Here is a 22,238-nt window from a genome sequence, read left to right on the forward strand (position 1 = left end):
AAAAGGCACTATATATCTTCTGCAATCTTGTCTGATAGGGACATGCAGGTATGCCTCCTTGAGGTCCATTGTTACCAGCCAAGACTCCTTGCCCAGCATGGGAAGAAGCTGCTGTAATGTGAGCATCTTGAATTTTGGTACGAGTAAATATGTGTTTAGGATGGATAGGTCCAGAATAGGTCTCCAATCTTTGTCCTTACTTGGTACCAGGAATAGTCTGGAATAAAAACCTTGACCCTGTTCTTTTGCAGGTACCTCTTGAATAGCTTTCATGTCCATGAGAGCTGAAATTTGTTTTTGTGCCTCTGCCCTTTGATTTTGTGGCAGGTTTGGCATGCCTCTCATTTTTGGAAGGGTGTGAAAGTGGAATCTGTAGCCTCTGTTTATAATGTCCAAAATCCATTTGTCTTTTGTCACAGCATGCCAATTTTTTGAAAATAAAGCCAGTTTTCCACCTAAAGGTGCTGCCATTAAAGCTTTGCTTGGCATGCAGAGGGGAAAGTCATTGTGTCTGCTTTCTGAATGACTGTGATCTATCTTCTCCACCTCTTGGTGTAGGTGCTTGCCATTGTCTGGCTCTAAATGATCCTTGAGATTGCCCTCTACCCCTCGGGCGCCTGTATCTACCTCTCAGAGGTCTGTCCGTGGCTGGAATGGACCAATTTTTTGAAGGCCAGTTTCTGCTGAAACGTGGAGGTTGTACCTGTAGGAAATCTTTCACTGTTTGTAATTGATCTTGCCTTTTCCTCCATTTTCTTTAGTACCTCCTCAGCTTTAACACCAAACAATACATCTTTTTTTGAAGAGGTGCATCTAGTAATTTAGCTTTGACATGATCTGGTAAGGTTTGCTCTTTGAGCCAAGCATGTCTAAGTATGACAGACCCTGTAACTGCAGCTCTACATGAGGCCTCTAAAGAATCAAAACCACATTGCAAGGTATGTTTACCCACTTGCTCTGCACTATGCAACAAATCCTGCAACTCCTTTACATCTGGTTGCTCAGGTTGTGTCATTTTGCTTTTCAACTGAGATAACAAAAACTGTTGATACTTTAACATATGGAACTGACAGTTTAATGCCCTCATGGTTAAAGTGGCCGAGGTGTATACCTTTTTCCCTCACCTTTCTAAAGCTCTGGAATCTCTCTCTGAAGGTAATGGATTTTTGGCAGTAGAGGCCTTAATTCCCTTGGGACCCTGTGAAATAGTTTCTGGGTCAGCAGCATGGCTTTTGTATAGGAATTGGTGTGAATCAGGAACCCGGTAATACCTGTCAGGTTTAACAGGAGCTGGGGGTAAAGAATCTGGGTTGAGGCTGGCTTCTGTATACACATCATCTAATATATCCAAGACAGGAGGGATAGCCAGAGGCCTGTGCTGAGGAAGCAAGAGAAAATCCCTGAGTCTTTTCTTGGAATCTGAGTAATCTTGACCTTCCCAGTGAAAGTGTTCCCTCAAAGTATGTAAGGTTTCCCCAAAAGAATAGTCCTCGGGGGGGGGGGGGATGGACTCCTCAGCATCAGAATCTTCAAAAGGGGAATATGAATATTCCTGTTCCTCAGAATGTTCTGAGGTAATAGAGGCTTGGTCTGAGGAAGGGTAGTCTTCCTCCAATCTGGGCCTTTTGTCCGAGGGGGGTTGAGAACCCCTGATAAGAGTAATCAAATCCTCAGCCATTTTGAGCATCTGTTTTTTAGGCATGGGGCCTTGAGAGGGGCTCTGTGGAGCTTGTCTTTTAGTTTTCATGGCTGCTTTAGATTTTGTGAAAGCCTTAATGGAAAAAGAGGAAGGCCTGAAGACACCTTGAGAGGTGGCAGGCCTGTCTAAACTGAGTTTCCCCGCCAAGAGTGGCGTCGGTATCTGTAGTCGGAGTGGGGGCCGAGGAGCCTGCGACCTCGGGCACAGAAGACACCGCTAAAGAAGCGTCATCGGTACTCAGGGGCTGCATAGGCACCTCGCTGAGAACCAGAGCACCTGTAGCCGGCTTTAGCGTGGTGTCGGTAGAAGTCGCGGACCTCGTATGTCGGTCCTTATCTTTGCGTCTTTTACTCAAAACTGGAGTCGGAGTATCCGATGACAATGTAATTAAACTTTTTACCAAAATAGTGTTGGGCGAACTCCGCCCGACGCTTAATAGTGCGTTTATTGAATCTAGCACAAAAACGCCAGGCCGAGACGTCGTGGTCTGGGCCTAAGCAAGGAATGCAGAAGGAATGGAAATCCTTATGCGGTATTTGCTTCCCACATGAAATGCAATTATTAACTTTGTCTGACATCGGTCTGAGGCAAGAAAAGTTTCCCCAACGGGGTACTTAGCTTTCAAGAAGACTTCGGCTGAAATATTTTTCGTAAATCTCAGGAGCTGGCCGACCGGCACTTGCGAACTGCTTCTGCTTCGGGCACCGCGTGGCAAGAAAGACTGAAGAAAATGGCGTTCTTTTATACCCCTGCCGCACTGACGTCAGGGAAGAAGCGACGACAACCGACGCCGGACCTAGACTTTGGAATTCGGCCGACCGAGGACCCGCCTGACGGCAGGACAACCCATCTGTTATGACTGCAGCTGTATGCACGATGAACATCGTCACCTTGTGAGAAGGTATGAGAAGATTTTTCAGATTAAGTTTGAAATCTATGCTTTGAAACAGATTTGTAACAAAGGGAAGGGGCATTTAGGAATCAAAAGAATTCTGCTAAAATGAGGGGAATCATCCAAAGAGAGATACTGTGGATATAAAAAGTGTACGTAGTCCTGTTAAAATGCCAGGTTTTTGTGATATATTTTAGCAGACGCCTGAAGATTTTGGGCCAAAAATGACTGGTATTTGGGACTGTTCATAATTCCCTCCATCTTGACTATAGCCCCAGTTCCAGCTGAAGAAAAACAACCGCAAAGCATGAGACTGCCACTACCATGGTACACATTGGGGATGGCGTTCTTTTGTCGATGCTTAGTGTTGTTTTTGCACCAAATGTACCTTTTGGTCTCATCAGACCATAACACATTTTCCCACATGCTTTTGGAAGACTTGATGTATTGTTTTGCAAATTTTAGCCAGGCCTGGATGTGTTTCTGTGTAAGAAAAAAGGCTTCCGTCTTGCAACCCTACCCCATAGTCCAGACATATGGAGAATACGGGAGAATGTTGTCACAAATAGTACACAACCAGTACTTTGCCAGAAATTCCTGCAGCTCCTTCAGCGTTGTTGTAGGTCTCTTGGCAGCCTCCATGACCAGTTTTCATATCGTCTTTTCATCAATTTTGGAGGGACGTTCAGTTCTTTGCAACGTCACTGTTGTCGCATATTTTCTCCACTTTTTGATGACTGTCTTACCTGTGCTCTATGGTATATCCACTGCTGTGGAAATTTTTTTGTACCCTTCTCCTGACTGATACCTTTCAGCAATGAGATCCCTTTGATGCTTTGTAAGCTTTCTGAGAATCATGGCTTTTGCTGTAGCAGGCAACTGAGTAAATGTCAGGAAAATTCTACTAGGACAGCTGAACTTTATTTGGGTTAATCAGTGTCTCTAATAATGACAGGTGTGTACCCAAGGAGACTGAATGTTGTAATTAAATCAAAAGGTGCTTCAACAAAGTATTAGTTTATTGCACTTTTTTTTATTTTTTTATATTTTTTTCCTCTAACAGATTTGTTTTTCAATTGGATTGTACAGGTTATAGGTCACATTAAAGCTGGGAAAGGTTTTGAAATGATTTATTGTGGTCATTTTTTATATATAACAAAAAAATGGCATTTTAACAGGGGTGTGTACATTTTTTATATCCACTGTAGCTATGGATCCCTTGCAATCTACAAAAAGTAATTACTGGAGCTATATATTTTGTGAAAACCAAACGCTGTTGAAAGACCCAAGGATAAAGAGGAAAACTGAAAATATGACACAAACAGAAAATGTTAAATAAGGTCTGAAGTCTTTGTGAAATGAAATAGGATAAGCATCCTTCAGGTTTATGATCACAAGAAAAGAGTATAATGGAATTAATGGAAACAAAGTTTTTAAGGTACGCATCTTGGCACTTTTTATAAATAAGTATAGAAAGGAGAGATCCAGTACAGGTCTTTAAGTGCACTTTTTCTTTGGTACTAGAAATATTCTGGAATAAAACCTACTCCTTGCTGGAATGGGGAATCAGACGTATCGGGACCATGTCATCTCAATGAAGTCAGTTTCTGAGAATGCAAATAAAACAAAAGCAGTTCACCAAAACCAGTTTCATCAGAATTGAGAATTGCCTTTTTTTCTCCACTGTTGTCAACCTCGGAGTTAGTATATATAATTCTGGGGGCTGTGAAGGGGGAGATGGGAAGCTTGCCACATCATGTAAAAAAAAATCTTTAAATATTCATTAAAGGTGGTTTCTGCAAACGTTTTTTTTCAACGAATCGACATAAATCCATTCTATCACTCCATCACGCCTTGTGTCAGCATTTGAAAAACTTGGAGGGGCACTCCTGATTTTGGACAGTAGGATATTCACCTGTCATTTGCAACCATGCTGAATTATTTCCAGGAAATAAGAATGCCAGGAAATCTGTTTCCACGGAGGAAAAGAAACAGCAAGTTTTTTAACTAAAGTGCTAGGGTGACCAAGGTAAGGAAAGAGCAAGAGGGGGAGCAATTGCATGGCCATGTAGATTTCCTTGCTTGGGAAGGACCCTGATGTCCATTTACTTTTATCTTAATATTCCTCTGCCATTTAGTTTCTTATATTGCAGTTTTCCTGTCTTCAGTTGTCCACTTTCAAAGGACTTTCTGAAGAAAGGTCCACACTGCATAGGTAGCTTTTGTACTATTTTACAAGAGGAGATTAGAAAATCTGATTACCCATTTTCCTCTGAATAAACATCCTCAGGAAGGGCATACCGTTGCATCACATAGCCTATAGCTGTGGCTCTGGATACTGCATCATCTGTATCACTGGGTCCTTAATAATATGTTTACTTACCTGGGAAACTAAAGAAAGTACATTGATCAGAGGAGATTTATCTTCTGAAGGGGCTAAATTAACTATTACCTGATTCATGTCAGAGAGGATGGCAAGGAGTAAATTGGCCATAAGAGCCTGATAGTTTACAGCTTAAAGGCCCTTCTTGCCATACCTGTCAAAAACTCTTCCATCTTTGTCATAAAGAAAGTACAGTTTTGTACCTACCATAAATGTAGATGTTCGAAGATCCACATTGCTGCAGTCCTTACACTTGGGTAGTCCGCTGTCCTCGGTCGGCCCGAATATCAAAGTATAAGGCTGACGTCGGTCAAGGCGCATTTGACTGACATCAGGACGTCAGCATACAAATGCGCATGACCGACGTCATATCCTCAGTCTTTTCTTGCCCCAGATGTCAGAAGACCCTAAAACTAAAGGTCAAAACCAAAAGACAGCAAACAACCAACCAACCTTTGCACTAACTATATGTACAATATATACAATATACACAATATGTACAATCCAACCCACACAACCGCCTCTAACTACAGAGGGGAAGGAGGGAGGGTAAATTGGACTGCAGCAATGTGGATCTTCGAACATCTACATTTATGGTAGGTACAAAACTGTACTATGTTCTTCATCTCACATTGCTGCAGTCCTTACACTTGGGTAGAATCCCAAAGCAGAGGTAAGGGAGGATGGCTAACTACAAGGAAGCAGGAGCTGCCAAAATGCCCTGCAAAACAGCAGTGGCAAAACCAGCCCTGGATTTAGAGTAAAGTGGCAGGTGATAATGCCTAGAGAAAGTATGCACTGAACTCCAAGTAGCTGCCTCCAAAATATCCTTGGTTGCCACTCCCTCAAAAAGCTGTTGATGTGGCAGTAGCCCTAGTGGAATGAGGCCTAATCCCAGCTGGAACCTCCTTGCCATGATGGGAATAACAGAAAGCAATGCAAAACCCAATCCACTTAGAAATAGTTTGTTTTGACACAGGCTTGCCCTGAGAACTCAAAGCAAAAGAAACAAACAACTGCTGAGACTGCCTGAACCCTTTAGTTCTGTCCAAATAATAACGCAACTGCCTGTGTACATCTAAAGTGTGCAAAATCTTTTCCCCTTTATTTTGGGGATTTGCATAAAAAGTAGGCAAATGAATAGTTTGGTTTAAAGCCACACTAGAAACCACCTTAGGCATAAAGGAAGGATTAGTACGTAATGATACCCTATCCTTATGGAAAATCAAGAAAGGCTCAACCGCCATAAGGGCCTGCAATTCAGAAACCCTTCTTGCAGAGGTAATTGCCAACAAAAAAGCAGTCTTCCATGATAAATATTTCAATTCAGAAGTAGCTGCAGGCTCAAAAGGTTGTAGAGTGAGTTTCTCCAACACAAAATTGAGATCCCAAGCAGGAGTAGGAGCTCTTCGTGGGGGTCTTATATTCTTTGCCCCTCTAAGAAATTGCTTGAACAAAGGATGAGAAAACAATGGTGGGACACAATCATAGTGAGCCGAAATTGCTGCAGCATGAACCTTAATAGAAGAGAAAGACAAACCTTTGTCCAATAACTCTGTAAGATATTGAAGAGCCACACTCAAATTAGGCTCAGAAACATCAAAATCTTTTGCTGCACTCCAAAATAAAAATCTCTTCCATTTATCTGCGTACACTTTCCTTGTACTAGGCCTTCTAGCTTCCAAAATCACATTCAAAACTTGTTGTGGAAGTTGAGACCCTCTATGGTTCAAAACAGAATATGCCAGGCCGTTAGGTGAAGAGAGTGAAGTTTGACATTCAGTAAATGGCTGTTCTCCTGTGACAAAAGGTGTGGAATCGAAGGCAAAGGCCATGGAGGCTTCCGTACCAGACTTCTCAGTAATGGGTACCAGTGCTGTCGAGGCCAATCTGGAGCTATTAAAATCATCCTTGGCTTGTCCTGTCTGACCTTTAGAAGTACCTTTGGGAGGAGAGGCAGAGGAGGAAAGGCATACACATGAAGATTGCTCCAATTGAAAGAAAGAGCGTCCACTTTCCAAGCTGTGGGCTGAAACCTTTTTGTGCAAAACTTTGGCAGCTGATGGTTTAGTGGAGAAGCGAACAGATCTATGTCTGGAGTTCCCCATGACACTGTCAATTTCTGAAATACATGAGGATCCAATTTCCACTCGTGGGGATCCATAATTCGTCTGCTCAACACATCTGCTAAGGAGTTCTGTGCTCCTGGCAGAAACCTTGCCTGAAGATTGAGCTGTAAACTGAGAGCAGTCTCCCACAAAATCATTGCTTGCCTGCATAGAGGATAAGAATGCATTCCCCCTTGCTTGTTGATGTACCACATGACAGTTGTGTTGTCTGTTAGAATCAACACCTGCCCTGGAAGAAGTAAATCCTTGAAAGCTATTAATGCAAACTGGACTGCTAACATCTCCTTCAGGTTGATATGTAGATGTTGTAGTCTGGCAGGCCACTTGTCTTGTATCCACTTTCCATTTAGATGAGCTCCCCAAGCTTTGTCTGAGGCATCTGTCGTTAAAATCTGACTCGCCTCTGGCGGGTCACAGAGAGTCCCTTGTTTAGGTGACATTCCTGAGCCCACCACAAAAATTCCTTTTGAATGCAAGGTATTATTTGAATGACAGTGTCCAGATCCTGGCAGTGCTGTGTCCATACATTTTGAGATACCATTGTAGCTTCCTCATATGCAGTTTGGCATTGGGAAGCACCAGAATACAAGATGCCATGAACCCTAATGCTTGAAGGACTGTCCTTGCAGTCAGCACGGACTGATGAGATAGTTGATGGAAGTAAAGGGATAGACTCTTTTGTTTGTCCGGGGTTAAAAAGGCCATCTGGGATGCTGTATTCAGTCTCACACCCAGAAAGCACATGTCCTGAGAGGGTACTAGACTGGACTTTATTTCGTTCACAGAATACCCTAGGCATCTTAGCACTGCTATCACATATTCCAAATGATGAAGAAGCTCTTCCCTTCCTTGAGCCAGAATCAGGCAGTCGTCCAAATAAGGATAGATCTGTATTCCTTTTAGCCTGAAGAAAGCTATCACTGGAGCCAGAACTTTCGTGAACACTCTGGGCGCAGTAGATAAGCCAAAGGGCAATGCAGAGAACTGATAGTGAGAAGTCCCAGCTCGAAAACGCAGATACTTCCTGCAACTTAGTCTGATAGGAACATGAAGGTAAGCCTCCTTGAGATCCAAAGTTACCATCCAATGATCTTTGCCCAGCAGAGGTAAAAGCTGCTGCAACGTCAACATTTTGAACTTGGGAATGTCCAGATAAGTGTTGAGGATAGATAAATCCAAAATTGGTCTCCACGTGTTCCCCTTCTTTGGTACTAGGAACAGGCGAGAATAAAATCCTAGACCCACTTCTGGCATAGGGACCGGCTGTATGGCCCCTATTTGGAGTAACAGAGAAACCTGCTTGTGAGCCTCTATTCTTTGTTGAGGAGGAACGTCTGGCATGCCTTTGAAGGGAGGCAAGGTATGGAAATAAAACCTGTAGCCGTGGTGTATGATATCCAATACCCATCTGTCTTGGGTAATTAAACTCCAATTTTCTTTGAAAAGTGCCAACCTTCCTCCCAAAGGTGCTGCCAGACGAGAAGGCTCTGGCAGCTGAAAAGGTAGGTCATTGGGTCTGTTTACGAAAGGACCGACCCCTGCCCTCACCCAAAGACTGTGCAGGAGAACTCCCTGTTCTAGGCCTGAAAGAGCCCTGAGCTCTGCCCCTACCACGTCTAGATCTACCCCTAGACTGGGAATCATAAGAAGGATACCTCCACCCCTTTGTACCCCAATTTCTACTAAACTTTGGAGCCTGGACCTGCAAAAAATCTTTAACAGTCTGCATAGACTTAGCCTTGTCCTCCATTTTCTTTAAAACTGTCTCAACAGGAGGACCAAACAACACGTCAGATTGTAAAGGAGCATCTAAAATCCTTGTTTTAACATGATCAGACAAATTCTGATCCCGTAGCCAGGCGTGCCTGCGAAGAACTGACCCAGTGGCAGCCACCCTAGACGAGGCCTGTACAGCATCAAAACCACATTGCAAAGAATGCTTACCCACCTGTTCAGAAACATGCACTAAATCTTGCAACTCTTTACAATCAATACCAACTGCCAGAGCATCAACCTTAGACTTTAATTGTGAAAGGAGATAGTTCTGGTATTTCAACATGTGAAACTGGCAATTCAAAGCCCTCATAGCAAGAGTGGAAGAAGTATAAACTTTCTTTCCCCATCTATCCAAGGCCCTAGCCTCTTTGTCTGCAGGAACCGGATTCTTAACAACAGAAGCCTTAACACCTTTAGGCCCCTGACTAACAGTTTCTGGGTCAGCCCTAGGACTCTTAAAAAGATACTTATGAGCTTCAGGCACCCTGTAATACCTATCCGGCTTAACAGGAGCAGGAGGCAAAGAATCAGGATTAAGAGAAGCCTCTGTAAAAACATCTTCTACTACATCCAAAACAGGAGGTATAGCCAAAGGCCTATGCTGAGGTAAAACAAAAATTCCCTAAGCCTTTTCCTGGAATCAGAGAAGTCCTGACCTTCCCACTTAAAATGCTCCCTCATGGAATGAAGAGTTTCTGAAAAAGAAAAATCCTCAGGAGGAGAAGCAGAAGGAGTAGAATCATCCACATCCGAATCAGAATAAGGAGAGTACTCCTGCAAGTCTTCAGCCAAGACTCTGAAACATCTGAAGCCTGCTCAAAACCCCCCAGCTCAGGCTCCATCCTAGGTCTCTTATCAGGAGGGGGCATAGAACCCCTAATTAAAGTAATCAAATCTTCTGCCATTTTAAGCATATGCTTCTTGGGCACAGTACCTGAAGAGCTAGGGGTAACACCAACTGAAGCCAAACCTGGCCTGCCCCTGGGAGAAGCCTTTGAAACAGAAGGAGAGGGCCTAGCCACCCTAGGAAGGGAGGGGAGTATAGTAACCTGAGAAGCCCCCTCAGCCTGACCTGCCTCCTGAGAGGCCACATCTTCCAATAATAAGGTCTCACCCTGGGAACACAAAGAGACCTCCGGTGGAGCCACCGGCTCCACCGACACCTCTAAAGAACCGGCGTCCGGTACAGACGGTTCTTCTAGCCTAGGCTTAACTGCCTTGTCCTTGCGCTTCTTCGAAGAAGCGGGCCTCGGAGCATCCGGCGGCATTTTATAATTACACCGCTTCCCAAAGACTAACCTTGCACAATCCAACCTTCTCTTTATAGTGCGTTTATTAAATCTAGCACAAGAGCGACAGCCAACAACGTCGTGCTCAGGCCCTAAGCAAGGAATACACAAAGTATGATAATCTCTATGCGGTATCTGTTTCCCACAAGAAATGCAATTATTGACTTTTTCTGACATCCGGTAAATCACTGAGGCAAGAAAAAAACTAAAATATTCCCCAACGGGGTACTTAGCCAACTTTGAACTCGGTCTGAAACTTCGAAATCGAAAAATCTCAGAACGCCAACCAGCACTTGCAATGCTGCTTCTGCATCGGACCATGCGGCAAAAAAGACTGAGGATATGACGTGGGTCATGCGCATTTGTACCCTGACGTCCTGATGTCAGTCAAATGCGCCTTGACCGACGTCAGCCTTATACTTTGATATTCGGGCCGACCGAGGACAGCGGACTACCCAAGTGTAAGGACTGCAGCAATGTGAGATGAAGAACATCTGAGCTGGAAGAAGATTATTCATTTATTATTTAACATTTGTTGACCAGGAAAGTCCGACTAGGACAGAGTCTACTTTCAGCAGAGGCCCAGGAAGAAATGCTCCAGATGCATGTCTTTGGAATGTGGAAGGAAACCAGAGTACCCGCAGTAAACCCATGCAAATGCAGGGAAGACATACAGACAACACACAGAAGGCACCCCAGCCAAGAACTGAACCGGAGAACTTCTTGTTGTGAGGAGACAAAGTCAACCGCTGCACCAAATGTTTAAAGAGCTCTTTTTTCTCAATTAAATACTAGCTGGGTTTCCCTCAAATAAAGACGGAGATATTATTCTTTTTGAAAATGTAAAGAAGACTGCAGAAATTGAAATGCCTTTAAAAGCCCCTTAGCAAGATTGTACCACTCACCCCAAGAACCCTTAGCATTAGACTGAGTGAAAGGAGGGGAAAGATAGTTTGTTTTCTGAGATTTCTTTTTTTTTGGGAGGGAGAATTCAAATTAATGGTCATTAAAGTATTGGACATCCTCACCTCCACAGGAGAGGCAGCTATCTCCTCCTAGACTGAAATCAGAGGAATCTCATCAAAACCTATTGATATCTGAAAAAGATACTTTGGCAACAGCCCGATGCTCGGCCAAGGAGGAAATGTAATGTTCTCTACTGTTGGTGACATTCTGAGAAGCAGCACCAGGGGGATTAAGAACTGTAGGCTGATGATACAAGGGCTCAGAAATGGCCACAGCAGAATCATTGTCCTGTGATAAAAGGGAGACCAAAGGGCATAACTACTTTGGAATCCTCTCTCAAATACTCCTCCTTCATTTTTATAGTAAAGGGAAGATCTGGAAATAGACATCTGGTTTCCAAAGAGGAACAGTCTTTAAGGGCTTGATCTCCAGAACAAATTCAAGCTATTCAGCTGACTACAGACAGTTTCTGGTACAAAATAATTCAAATCTCACAACAGCAGATGTAATGGGACTCTCCTAAACAAAAAAGGACAAGCCACGTCAGAAGATGACTTCCCTTCCCTGCTTAGGAATTTGTCTACCACATGGACATTTCCCTTTTCTGACAACATCAGGAACTTTTACTGCAACTTTTCTATCAAACAGGAAGGTCTCCCTGAGGAGTACTTAACTGCCCAAAAGCTGACATACAAGCTGTCCACTGAACTCTTCAATGGCAAGAAAGTTCTGAAATTTCCCACCCATATGACCCTTTTATACTAGCACTCTTGTGGCCCAAAAGATGTACAGTCGTGAGGAAGGGGTCCTTTGCAAGCCTTTGTACACTGGCCAGATGCTTATTTCTTGCCAGGATATGTCTCATATAGCTAAATGCAACTGCAATAGTGATCTAATAATGAGCATCACACATTAACCCTATCCAAAATCTTCTATAAAAATAATACAATCTAATTTTCAGTAGCATAGCAAGGGTGGAGTGAAGGAAGGCAGCCAACCCAGGTGCAAAGTGTTAGCAGGTGTGATTCTGATCGATCTTCACTACATACTGCCATTTAAATGAACACTAGAGCTCCATTTGTTGATTAACTGCAGCAGCTGCTAGCTACAAATGTATCAAGGAGAAAGCCCCCCTCCCCTTTTTTTTGCTCATCAACTTAAAGTTTGGGGTGGTGCCAGATCGAAGGACAACTCTGGGCAGAAAAATAGTAGCTACATCTCTGCTCATTTCATTTCTCCTGTGAAAATCAAAAAAGCTTTGAAGTTTAGGAGTTTCAGATTCAAAGGCATATTTAAAGATCAAGTTTAAATGTACAAAACAACCTTTTTTGCACACACACAAACACACACATTCACATGCATACTTTTTGTGCGAAAAGAAAAGTTTATTTTGCATTTAAAAAATATATGCATTTAAAGCTTGCTTCCAAATATGGAAGGCAAAATATACAAAGCTGTATTTACGGCAATAATATTAATGGGCAGGCAGGAGACACATCACTATGGGTTCTAGCTCTAATTATGCTGCATTTGCTTGAGTAAGTAATTATGCATTAGTTCTAAAACTGGTGGAGTTTGTTTTATTAGTTTTTTTAGTTCTACAACTGGCAAACTGTTAAATTAATGGTTTGGTAAAAAACTAAATAATTAATCAACTACTAAATCATTAATTTAACAGTTTGGCAACGCTTGTTTATGCAAAAATGAAAGGTCATTTCACACCTTTAAACACGATCTTTAAAACTGCTCATCTTTAGATAAATTTAAAGATAGTTCATTGAGTGGCATTAAAATAAAAGTTATAGGACCCATTAGCTTTAAAGCAACATTGGCAGTTTGATCCTTTGGAATATCATTTGCTAAGATCCTGTCTTAAATCACAAATCATTTGTTTAATCTCTTCTAGCTACATAAAGGAATTAACTATTGCACCATTTACCTGTTTTGGTTTCCTGCCACACTTCCACCTGTATCTCTGAGTGTTTTTTTAATATTTTTTTGTGTACTACTTTTGAAATAATCAATCTGAAGTTGTTAATCTTCTTCCTATTCATCACTGATGTCAGCCTAATATCAAGATCGCGTACACCAAAAACTCTTGAGCTAAGCTGCTACCCACAATGCCCTTCTCCCAGTTACCTCAGATGTCATCTGCCGCACAGCCATATAGCAGCGTTTCACCTAGCTCTCCAGCTTAGTATTGTATTTTGTCAAAATTTATTGCATTTTGTAAGTTTTTCCTTCTAAAACCTCTTTATATCTTGTTACCTTTATCCAGTCTTACCTTTGTTGGTAAACGCCCTTCTTTACCCTCATGGTATTCTTCATACCATTGCTGGTATTTTCTCTCTTCTCTTCACTCTAAACTGTTTCTTGAAGCGATACTGTATAAGTCAGAAAAGAAAGGGACTTCCGGGTTTAAGCATTGCACTTCCTGCAATGGTAAACTCCTCAACAGTGACTTGCATGACGATTGTGTCTATTGTCTGGGGGTTTCTCACTTATCTGTGAATCCTCCCTGCCAGATTTGTGTCAGTTTCAGTCTGAGGCTCTTTCTGCATCGGAGGTCTCAACCCTTCCATCAAAGGACAAAAAAAGTCCTCATTCTGATCCCTCTTCACTGGCTGGAGAGAAGGGCAAGCCTCGTAAGCATAAGGCCCACAAGTCCTCCATGGAGCACAAGATTTCCTCCTCGGCTCCGACCACCTTGGCTCCGAGTTCAGCTCCATTGGTCTCTTCAGTTATTTCTACGACTTCCACTTTGGTGCTGCCCTCGGCACAGACTGCTACGGTTCCAAGTGTGATTTCGGCTCTAACCTTATTGCCTGCTATTACTTTGGCACCGACGTCACCCATCTCCGTTCCAAAGTCGGTACAGACTACTACTTCAGAGCTGATAATGACCTCCTTTCCAGCTATTCCCTCGGCTCAGAGTCCTTTCTCGGCACCGATAGTACCCCTTTTGCCTGTCTCGAAACTGGATTCATCGGTGCTGACCTTTCTTATACCACGGACCCAGTACTCCCAGTCTGTGGATCTGTTTTCAGGACAAGCTTTTAGCCCTTTTTTGGACTGACCTGACTCCACCTCAGGAGTGTCAGTAAGGTCCTCCAGGATTCTGTCGGAATTGGATGTGGTGCACCTGTTCGATCAGCTGTTGACAGCCAGAGGGATTACAAATTTTCCTAAAACCCATCCCACTCCAGGTTTTGGGTCCTTTGCCCCCGTGACTCCTTTGGGGGAATCCTTTGCTTGGTGCTGGCAGTGTCCTTCTCTGAGGCTCCAAGGTCCCTTTGGGGTTCAGTTCCTTCAGAACCTCCTCTTCCTCAAGCTCAAGCTTGGGAGATGGAACCCCCGGCTCCAGGTACAGTTCCAGGGTTTTTATCGGTTCTATCTTCGGATCCAGGGGCGACACCAACCCCGGTTTTCCTTGAGGCTCTGTCCACGGGAGCAGGTTGCGTGGAGCAGAGTGTGACCCTGATTTCGAGATCATCTTCCTTGATTCCAGGCTCCCATTCCTCTTTGGTTGGGCCTGCCTTCTGGGTCATGGAGAGGGTGCTTGCTTTGGGAAGCGCCCCTCCTATGTCGGACCTTCCCCCTGCTCCTTCTGAGCTGCAGCTATCACAGGCCACCTCCCCAGGACACCGAGAGCACAAGCCTCAGGAAACCCCTGTGCAGGGTAACCTCCATTCTGAGTCTTCTTCAGATGCTCCCACTGAAGAACCTCCTCAGAAGCGGGTGTGTAAGAGGAAACACACGGACTCCACAGAGGAGTCCCTCACTGAGGATATGGATTACGATGATGGGGAAGGACCCCCACAGTCACCTCCTGATGATGTCTCCTTTGGAGACCTCCTGGAAATTTTGAGACAGAAGGGTGACTGGAAGCCCTCCAACCCTTCCTCAAAGGAGTCCGTATTCCTGCAGGCCTTCCGCTCTCAGCCCTCTACTTCTTGGGGTGACCCCACCTGCCAATGAGCTAGTCCAGCTCATCGTGCAGCAGACATGGAAGAACCCTGATACAGCTGAGGCCATTCCCTGGAGACCAGACAAGATACTTTCTCCACCAGAGGAACACCCCCATTGGTTTAGAGGATTACCAGTAGACGCTATGGTGGTGGTGGCTGCCGCAAAAAAGGATGTTGCGAAGGAAAGTCCTACTGTCCATCCTCCCAACACAAACTCCCAGGTGGTGGACAGATTAGGGAAGCGAATCTTTACCTCAGTGACCTTTGCTGTCAGGTCTTTGAAATTATTTGGCACATTTTACAAGGCTCCAAAGGTATCTAATCTCTGAACTCTCTGGTACCCTCGCTGGTCAAGTTTCTGATGGGGCACGTGATAAAGTTGCTTTTCAGCTTGCTACCCTAGAGTCCATCTCCAACTCATCCATGGGGTTGCTGTCCCACGCAACCGAAGGGGCAGCTAAAGCTGTGGATGCAAGTGTAGTTATGAGACGCCATGCCTGGATGTGCATTTGTGACCTCAAGGACTCCTTAAGTCTTCCTTCTTGAACGCCCCTATCGAACCGTCCGCTTTGTTCAGTTCTAAAGGGAAGGACACATGTGCGAGCAGGATGAAAAACCTTGTCTACCATTGGCCTACGTTTTTCCAAACCTCAGCGCTTTTTCTCCAGGAACCAGAGGAGTGGAAAGATATGGCACAAAAAAATCTCAAGGCCCTTTCCGTAGTGCACGTGGTGAGGATTCCCGCAGAGGCAGAGGGGGTTCCAATAACGGAAGACATCCCTTTAGGGGCAGAGGGGGTCCCCGAAATCAGGACTCCAGGGATTCTTTCTCCAGACGACCTTATCAGTGCTCCTGAAGCACTGCCCTATTGCTTTCCTCTGGAAGCAGTCGGGGCTTGTTTTTCTCTGTAACAAGCTGCCTGGCGCTCTATTACAAACAATTAGTGGGTGCAGAGAATAATTTCCAGAGTTTATTACATCCCTCTAATCTCTTACCAAAGACCTCCAAAATGCCTTCCTGATGTTCCACCCAGTCAAAGGGAAGAAGCAGCTTCAGAAATAAGAAAGCTGTGTCCTAAAACGAGTCATCCAACAAGTCCCCCCAGACCAGTGTGGATCCGGTTTCTACTCAAGATTCTTTTTGGTGCCAAAAAAGACCGGGGACTGGAGACCATTTTGGATCTCAGCCATCTAAACAAATCAGTAGTTCAGACCAAATTCCACATGGTCACCATACAATCCATTCTCCCATTTCTTCGGGAGGGTGTGTGGATTGTGCTAGATAGATCTCCGGGATACGTATTACCACATCAAAATAGACAAGCGTTCCAGGAGTCTCCTTCGCTTCTGGCTGGGAGCCAATCATTACCAATTCAGAGTCCTGCCATGACGGCCCCCAGAGTGTTCACGAAATGCCTAGCAGTGTTAACAGCTCATCTGAGACTTCAGGGATTCCAGGTGTTTCCATATCTAGATGATTGGCTCCTCTCCGACCCCACCGAGCGCCTACTGGTCATCGCCCTTCACTACACTCTAGCACTGGCAGAGTTTCTAGGTATCACAATACACTGGGAAAAATCCAACCTTAATCCTACCCAACAGTTGGAATTTATAGGAGCAGTATTCAATGCTCAAACAAGCCAAGTCTCTCTCCCTCCTCACAGACTTCAGAGATTAAGATTACAAGTACAAGTGATACTCGGTCGAGGAAGGTGCCTGCAAGGGAAGTTCTACAAGTTCTGGAATCTATGGCGGCAAGCATCCCGATTGTTCCCCTGGCAAGATTGCATATAAGACTGTTGCAATAGCTCCTTTTGTCCCAGTGGGTATCCAACCTCCATTCTCTAAACTCACATATCCTCATCACCAGTTCTTGCAAGCAAGATCTCCTCTGGTAGATGAGGACAGATGAAAACCTTTGGCGCCACCCCTTCCGGACTCCCCAACCCAATGCCACGGTGACCACAGATGCTTCCCTGATGGGGGGCACTTCCAGGGACCCTGATAGGGTGGGCGGAGACACTTCCAGGGAAAGACAGTCCAAGGCACGTGGTCCAGCTTGGAGGTCAACTTGCATATCAACGTCCTGAAATAAACGTCCATTACCCTTTCGAAATACTAAGCCTAAACACCAGTTCAAAAATGCAGTAAAAATCCACCTAAGCAATACAAGACTATGTCAGTGTAACTATCCCCCAAATGACCTGGCTTCCTCCTGCCCAACTTGCCCCCCCCCCTGCACTCCAGTGTCACCTAACTTCCTTTCTCTACAACTATATTTCTGTACATACTCCTCCTTCATATAGCCTCTTCACCATGCACCTGCTTATTTTTACTATACACTCAAATAATTCTTGTGCCTTTTCTATGTCTCTGCAAAATACAAAGTGATGAATGTAAATATTCTAATTGTATCCTTTGTACCCTGTGACTGTACTACCTGTCCTATGCTAATACGTAAATCTAACGTCACTCATGTTAAGCTAAGCTTAATTATTTTCTGTTGGGGAAACTATTGTTTACAGAACTATGTACTGTTAACTTTAGTTAGATGATCAAGTTTCTATTGTTTTTTGTGGTGCTTTTCTCCCCGGGTCTCCACTGAAAAAGGGCTCTGACCCAGCTGGACTAACCTGGTCAACAAATGTAAATTAAATAAATAAACTAAATTGTCCCTTTTAAATTTAAGCAGTCAGCAATCACTTAAATATTTTCACACAGCTCAAATGACTTTAACACACAGTAATGTAGCCGAAAGAAGAAGAATGCTTCCATATGCGTTTACACAATTGACTGTATTTACTCTGAACCATTGATTACTTTTGTTAAGGAATGTCTCCATACACATTTTGACTCAATAATTTAAGAAATCTGTTTTGTTATACATTTCGAAATGCAAGTCTGAACACTTTTAAAATCAGAATATGAATATATCCCTTTTAATGCAACTCTTAATCTACATAATCATTAGCTTGCTTGATTTGAGCTTTTACAAAAGCTATCTAGTGTCTTTTCCAATGCTGCGGTGGTGGTGCTGCGGTAGCGTTGTCGTCTCACAGTTTAGGCGCCCATGGTCGATTCTCAGTTAGTCTTCTTTCTTCTGTGTGGTGACATGCGTGAATGAATGGTTGTTGGTTGAAGGTTGTGCGGCCGGCCAGCAAGCCCAGCATGTAAAAATCTACTGCCAATTAGCGGACCGAGTTCCACTGTGGCGACTAAACTAAAGAAGAAAAAAAAAATTCAGTGTCTTTTCCCCCCTCAGTGCTCATTACATACAACATCATTGTCTACTCTTACATTCTTAGATAGACAAGTACATTTTTGTAATAAGCAAAACTTTACCGTACACTGATGGTCACAGTATTTGACGATTAACACATTCTAGTGATTGTAATTCTGTTAACTGTGGCTCTGTAAAATGCACGCACCCACACATATACTTACACACACAGTTACCTGAAAATTCTAGTGTACACTCAAGTCATTTGTCTGTGCCTTAAAAAACATACAGCATAATTTAGTTGTTTACATTATACACAATCCCCTTTATCCCATTTTTATTGCTACTTTACTCAAAAAAGCAGCTAGTCTACCTGTCAAATTAACACGTGGTTTTCTTCTTGCCTGCTGACCCACAACTCCCTCCTCATTCCTTTCTGTTTTTCTCTGCTCCCTTTCAAATGCAAACATCTCTTGTATACATTTATACAGCACATTCCAATTTGTTCTGCATTTACCTTACTCAAGAATTCACTATAAACTATTACTAAATCAAAGGAGGCCAAAGCTGCTATTCAGCTCATGTCTTCCCATGGACACTGCTGCTCTAGTGATTTGCTAAACCATTCCATGCATGAACAAACTGCACACGCTGATTGCGCATACGCAGCACAGAACATTTTCAGCACCTTTGCCTGCTTTCTGACTTTTTTGTACCCCTTTCCACATTTTTGCAGTACACCAATCTCCAGATGAACATTTTCACATTTTCCATTATCCTGGGCAAGTCCTGGATTTTTCTGGTGTGGGGGGTTGGCATAATGGTTAAGGTGCTTACCTTACAGACAAAGTGTGGGGTTTGATTCTCACATGGAGTAATTGGGGTAACTCGTAAATCAGCTTTCATAAAAAAGTAAACACGCATTAGCTTTATCAGTATGTCTTGATTCAGACCCACAATCAGCAACATACTAAAGCTGCCTTCTCAAAGATACCTTCAGACGTAGGAATACCCTTTTTTATTTACATTTAGTTTACACTAAACATAATAATCAACTTTGCCTTTAAGTAACAACATGAAAAACTACCCAAGAATTCTCTCATGCTTTTTTGTTGTGTGCTTCTGAACATCTGCAGTTCTAATACTGTGCCACAGAGATGCAATAACATTTTTAATCAATAAATGCAACAGACCGCACAGAAGAAAATACATTTTCTGTTACTGTCTATCTGTACTGCTCTGTCTCAGTACTAACACACTAGACTAAACAAGCTATGTAGCACAAAGTAAATCAGAGTACTCATACCATGCTTAGAAATGGCATAGTATTCTAAGATTCCTAGCACAGTATAAAAGTCTAATACACTACCATTTTTTGTAGCTCTAATGTACTTATTCTGCCAGCTTCTTTCTTCATTTGTTCCACGCACTTCTGTGCCAAGTTGAGATATGCTTGAAGATGATAACGTATTACAACAAGCCGAAGTACACACAGTAGAATGATTACCCACAACCGAAGTGTGTCAAATGTTGCCTCCGTCATTCTGTAAAAAATACAAAAGAAAGGCAATTTCTATTAAGTATAAAAACAGTACAGTTGTATGAGACACTCAAGTCTTCAATAGGAAACCTTTTAAGGAAGCAGTAAAGAATGGTATGCATTTACCACAGCATCAGATCTTCATGATTCAGATCTGTTCACTTAATTGTAGGAGTGGTGGCCATAGGTAGCAGTCACTCAGCACTTGAGACTATCTTCTTCTTTCGGCTTTTCCCAGTTAGGGGTCGCCACAGCAGATCATCTGTCCGCTCATGATTGGCAGTGGAGTGTTACAGTGTCGAGTTGCCAGCCCGGCACCCAACCTTCCACAGAAGGCACACACACACACACACTCACACCTAGGGCCAATTTAGAGTGTCCAATCCACCTACTGCATGTCTTTGGGATGTGGGAGGAAACCGGAGCACCCGGAGGAAACCCACGCAACCACAGGGAGGACATGCAGACTCGAGCCGAGAATCAAACCGGAGAACCTCTTGCTGTGAGGCGACAACGCTAACCGCTGCACCACCGTAGCCGCCCCCAGCACTTGAGACTATCCCAGGCTCAAAACTCCTCCCAAGACCTCCATAATGCTCCACACCCCCACTCTACCTAAATAAAAATGTCAAGACCATTGTTCCAGATCTCTCCTCAAGGGATAATTTACACGAGGATGAAGGATGATGGGAGAATATATTGACGTGAATGACTGTGGCTTATGAAGATCTAACCTTATGCTAAGTACGTGTCTTTTGTATCATACAAGATTCAGCCCATTCATATCAACAGTAGGGTAGAGTTCCCATCTCCTCTGCTTGAGATTGCTCATGACAGAATATCATGAAGTATGTAGCCTGTAAGGCTAATCCAGTCCTTAAGATCATATCCAGCTTATAGCATCTTATGAATGTGTGCAGAGAAGCCCAAGTCAAAACCAATCAGACATCAACAATACAAACAACAATAAATAGATGGGAGATACAGACCTTGTAGAATGGGCCTTTGGTGCAATATGTAAATGTTTTGCTGTATTTTGCATACAACCTTCAAGTTTCGTGGACAAAAAGATATATGAATTTTCTGATCTGGTTTCTTGGGACAAGTGAAACAAAACGTTGGTAAGCCTTTCTAAAAATCTTTGATTCTGTGTAGATAAAACCTTAGTTGATTGTGCACATCAAGAAGGTGTAACAAATATCCCCCTCTGTTCAAATGCTGGGTGAAGAACAATGGGAGATCAACCAAAGGTTAAGACTGATTTGTGTAGCAACCTTGGGTCCGAAAGACTGGATCAGTATATAGGCATACCTAAACCTTAATGAAAAAAATAATTCATGGGGTTTGAAGAAACAGCCTGAAGTTCCAAAACCCTCCTTCCTCAGCTCATAGCTTTTACAGAAATTGACCGAATGGAGAGAGACGTCAGCAAGCAAAGGTGAGTGATATTGCTGAAACTGAATTCATCCTCAAGTCTTGGTGAGTACCTTCACAAGGTGGACCATGTTTTTCACAAAATCTTACCAAAATGACACAGACTGTATTTTAAATAGCATATATCATGGACAGAAGCAGGTCAAAATTAAGATAGCTGGGTGCAAAAAAGCCACAATAAAAAAAGTGCCCAATCTTGGTAGGCGCACTGGTGCCAGGGCTGGAAAAAATGACAGGGGGAGGATGGCTCCCCTATTGTAGAAAGAAATAGTAGTCCACAAAAATCACAAAAACTGATAAGCCAAAGAACAGCCATAAAGACGATAGAGTGGACTATTGAGGATAAGAAAGAAATTATGTATTGTTACTATTATGCAAAAAGCCTAATTACCAGATGCAAGATATACAAGAAAATCAAGAGAAATTAAAGAAAAGAAAAGTACTTCCACAAGAAAACTGTCAGAAAACTAAAATAAAACGTGTTCATTAATAAACAGATTTGTGAAAATCATTATATAGACCAAGAAACTTTAATCTGTTTGGAAAAAGAAGTATCTGAGGAAGTGAAAAAATATAAACAAAACCTAGAGAGTTTTTTAAAAGTATAAAAAGAAATATGGACATGGGAAAGAAAGAGAAATTTAATATGGTGCAATATTTATGCAAATTCGAAAGCCAAATTAATCAATACAAAAAAGGCAGCACCAATGATATTCAAAGAGACATATAGGCAAACACATCCCCATATGGAAAATTTCACAATTAAGAAAACAATATCCCAAAGAGGGAATGTAGAAAAGATTAGTAAAGTAGAAGTTAAAAAAAAATAGCAGCTGAAGTTTTGGAATGCTTGCGAGGTGAAGGATTTGGTGTAGAAGGTGTGACACTCCACCACTGGACCAGTAATCAACGAGCATCAATCCTCACCCTCTGGCAACAGTGG

The 22,238-nt window shown here is 43.0% G+C and overlaps 1 protein-coding gene across 2 annotated transcripts in view; it reads right to left on the reverse strand.

Annotated features, from left to right (window-relative positions):
• TMEM161B (transmembrane protein 161B) overlaps positions 1 to 22,238 on the reverse strand; it is an 885,867-nt gene that overhangs the window by 167,418 nt on the left and 696,211 nt on the right. For both annotated transcript variants that reach the window (XM_044064157.1, XM_044064156.1), the window contains one exon: positions 19,691 to 19,865. In XM_044064157.1, the coding sequence (XP_043920092.1) occupies positions 19,691 to 19,865 (175 nt within the window). The remainder of the gene's footprint in view (positions 1 to 19,690; positions 19,866 to 22,238) is intronic.

This window comes from Protopterus annectens, chromosome 2.part2, assembly GCF_019279795.1.
Source record: "Protopterus annectens isolate FY-2018-M chromosome 2.part2, PAN1.0, whole genome shotgun sequence".
Classification (NCBI taxonomy): Eukaryota; Metazoa; Chordata; order Ceratodontiformes; family Protopteridae; genus Protopterus; species Protopterus annectens.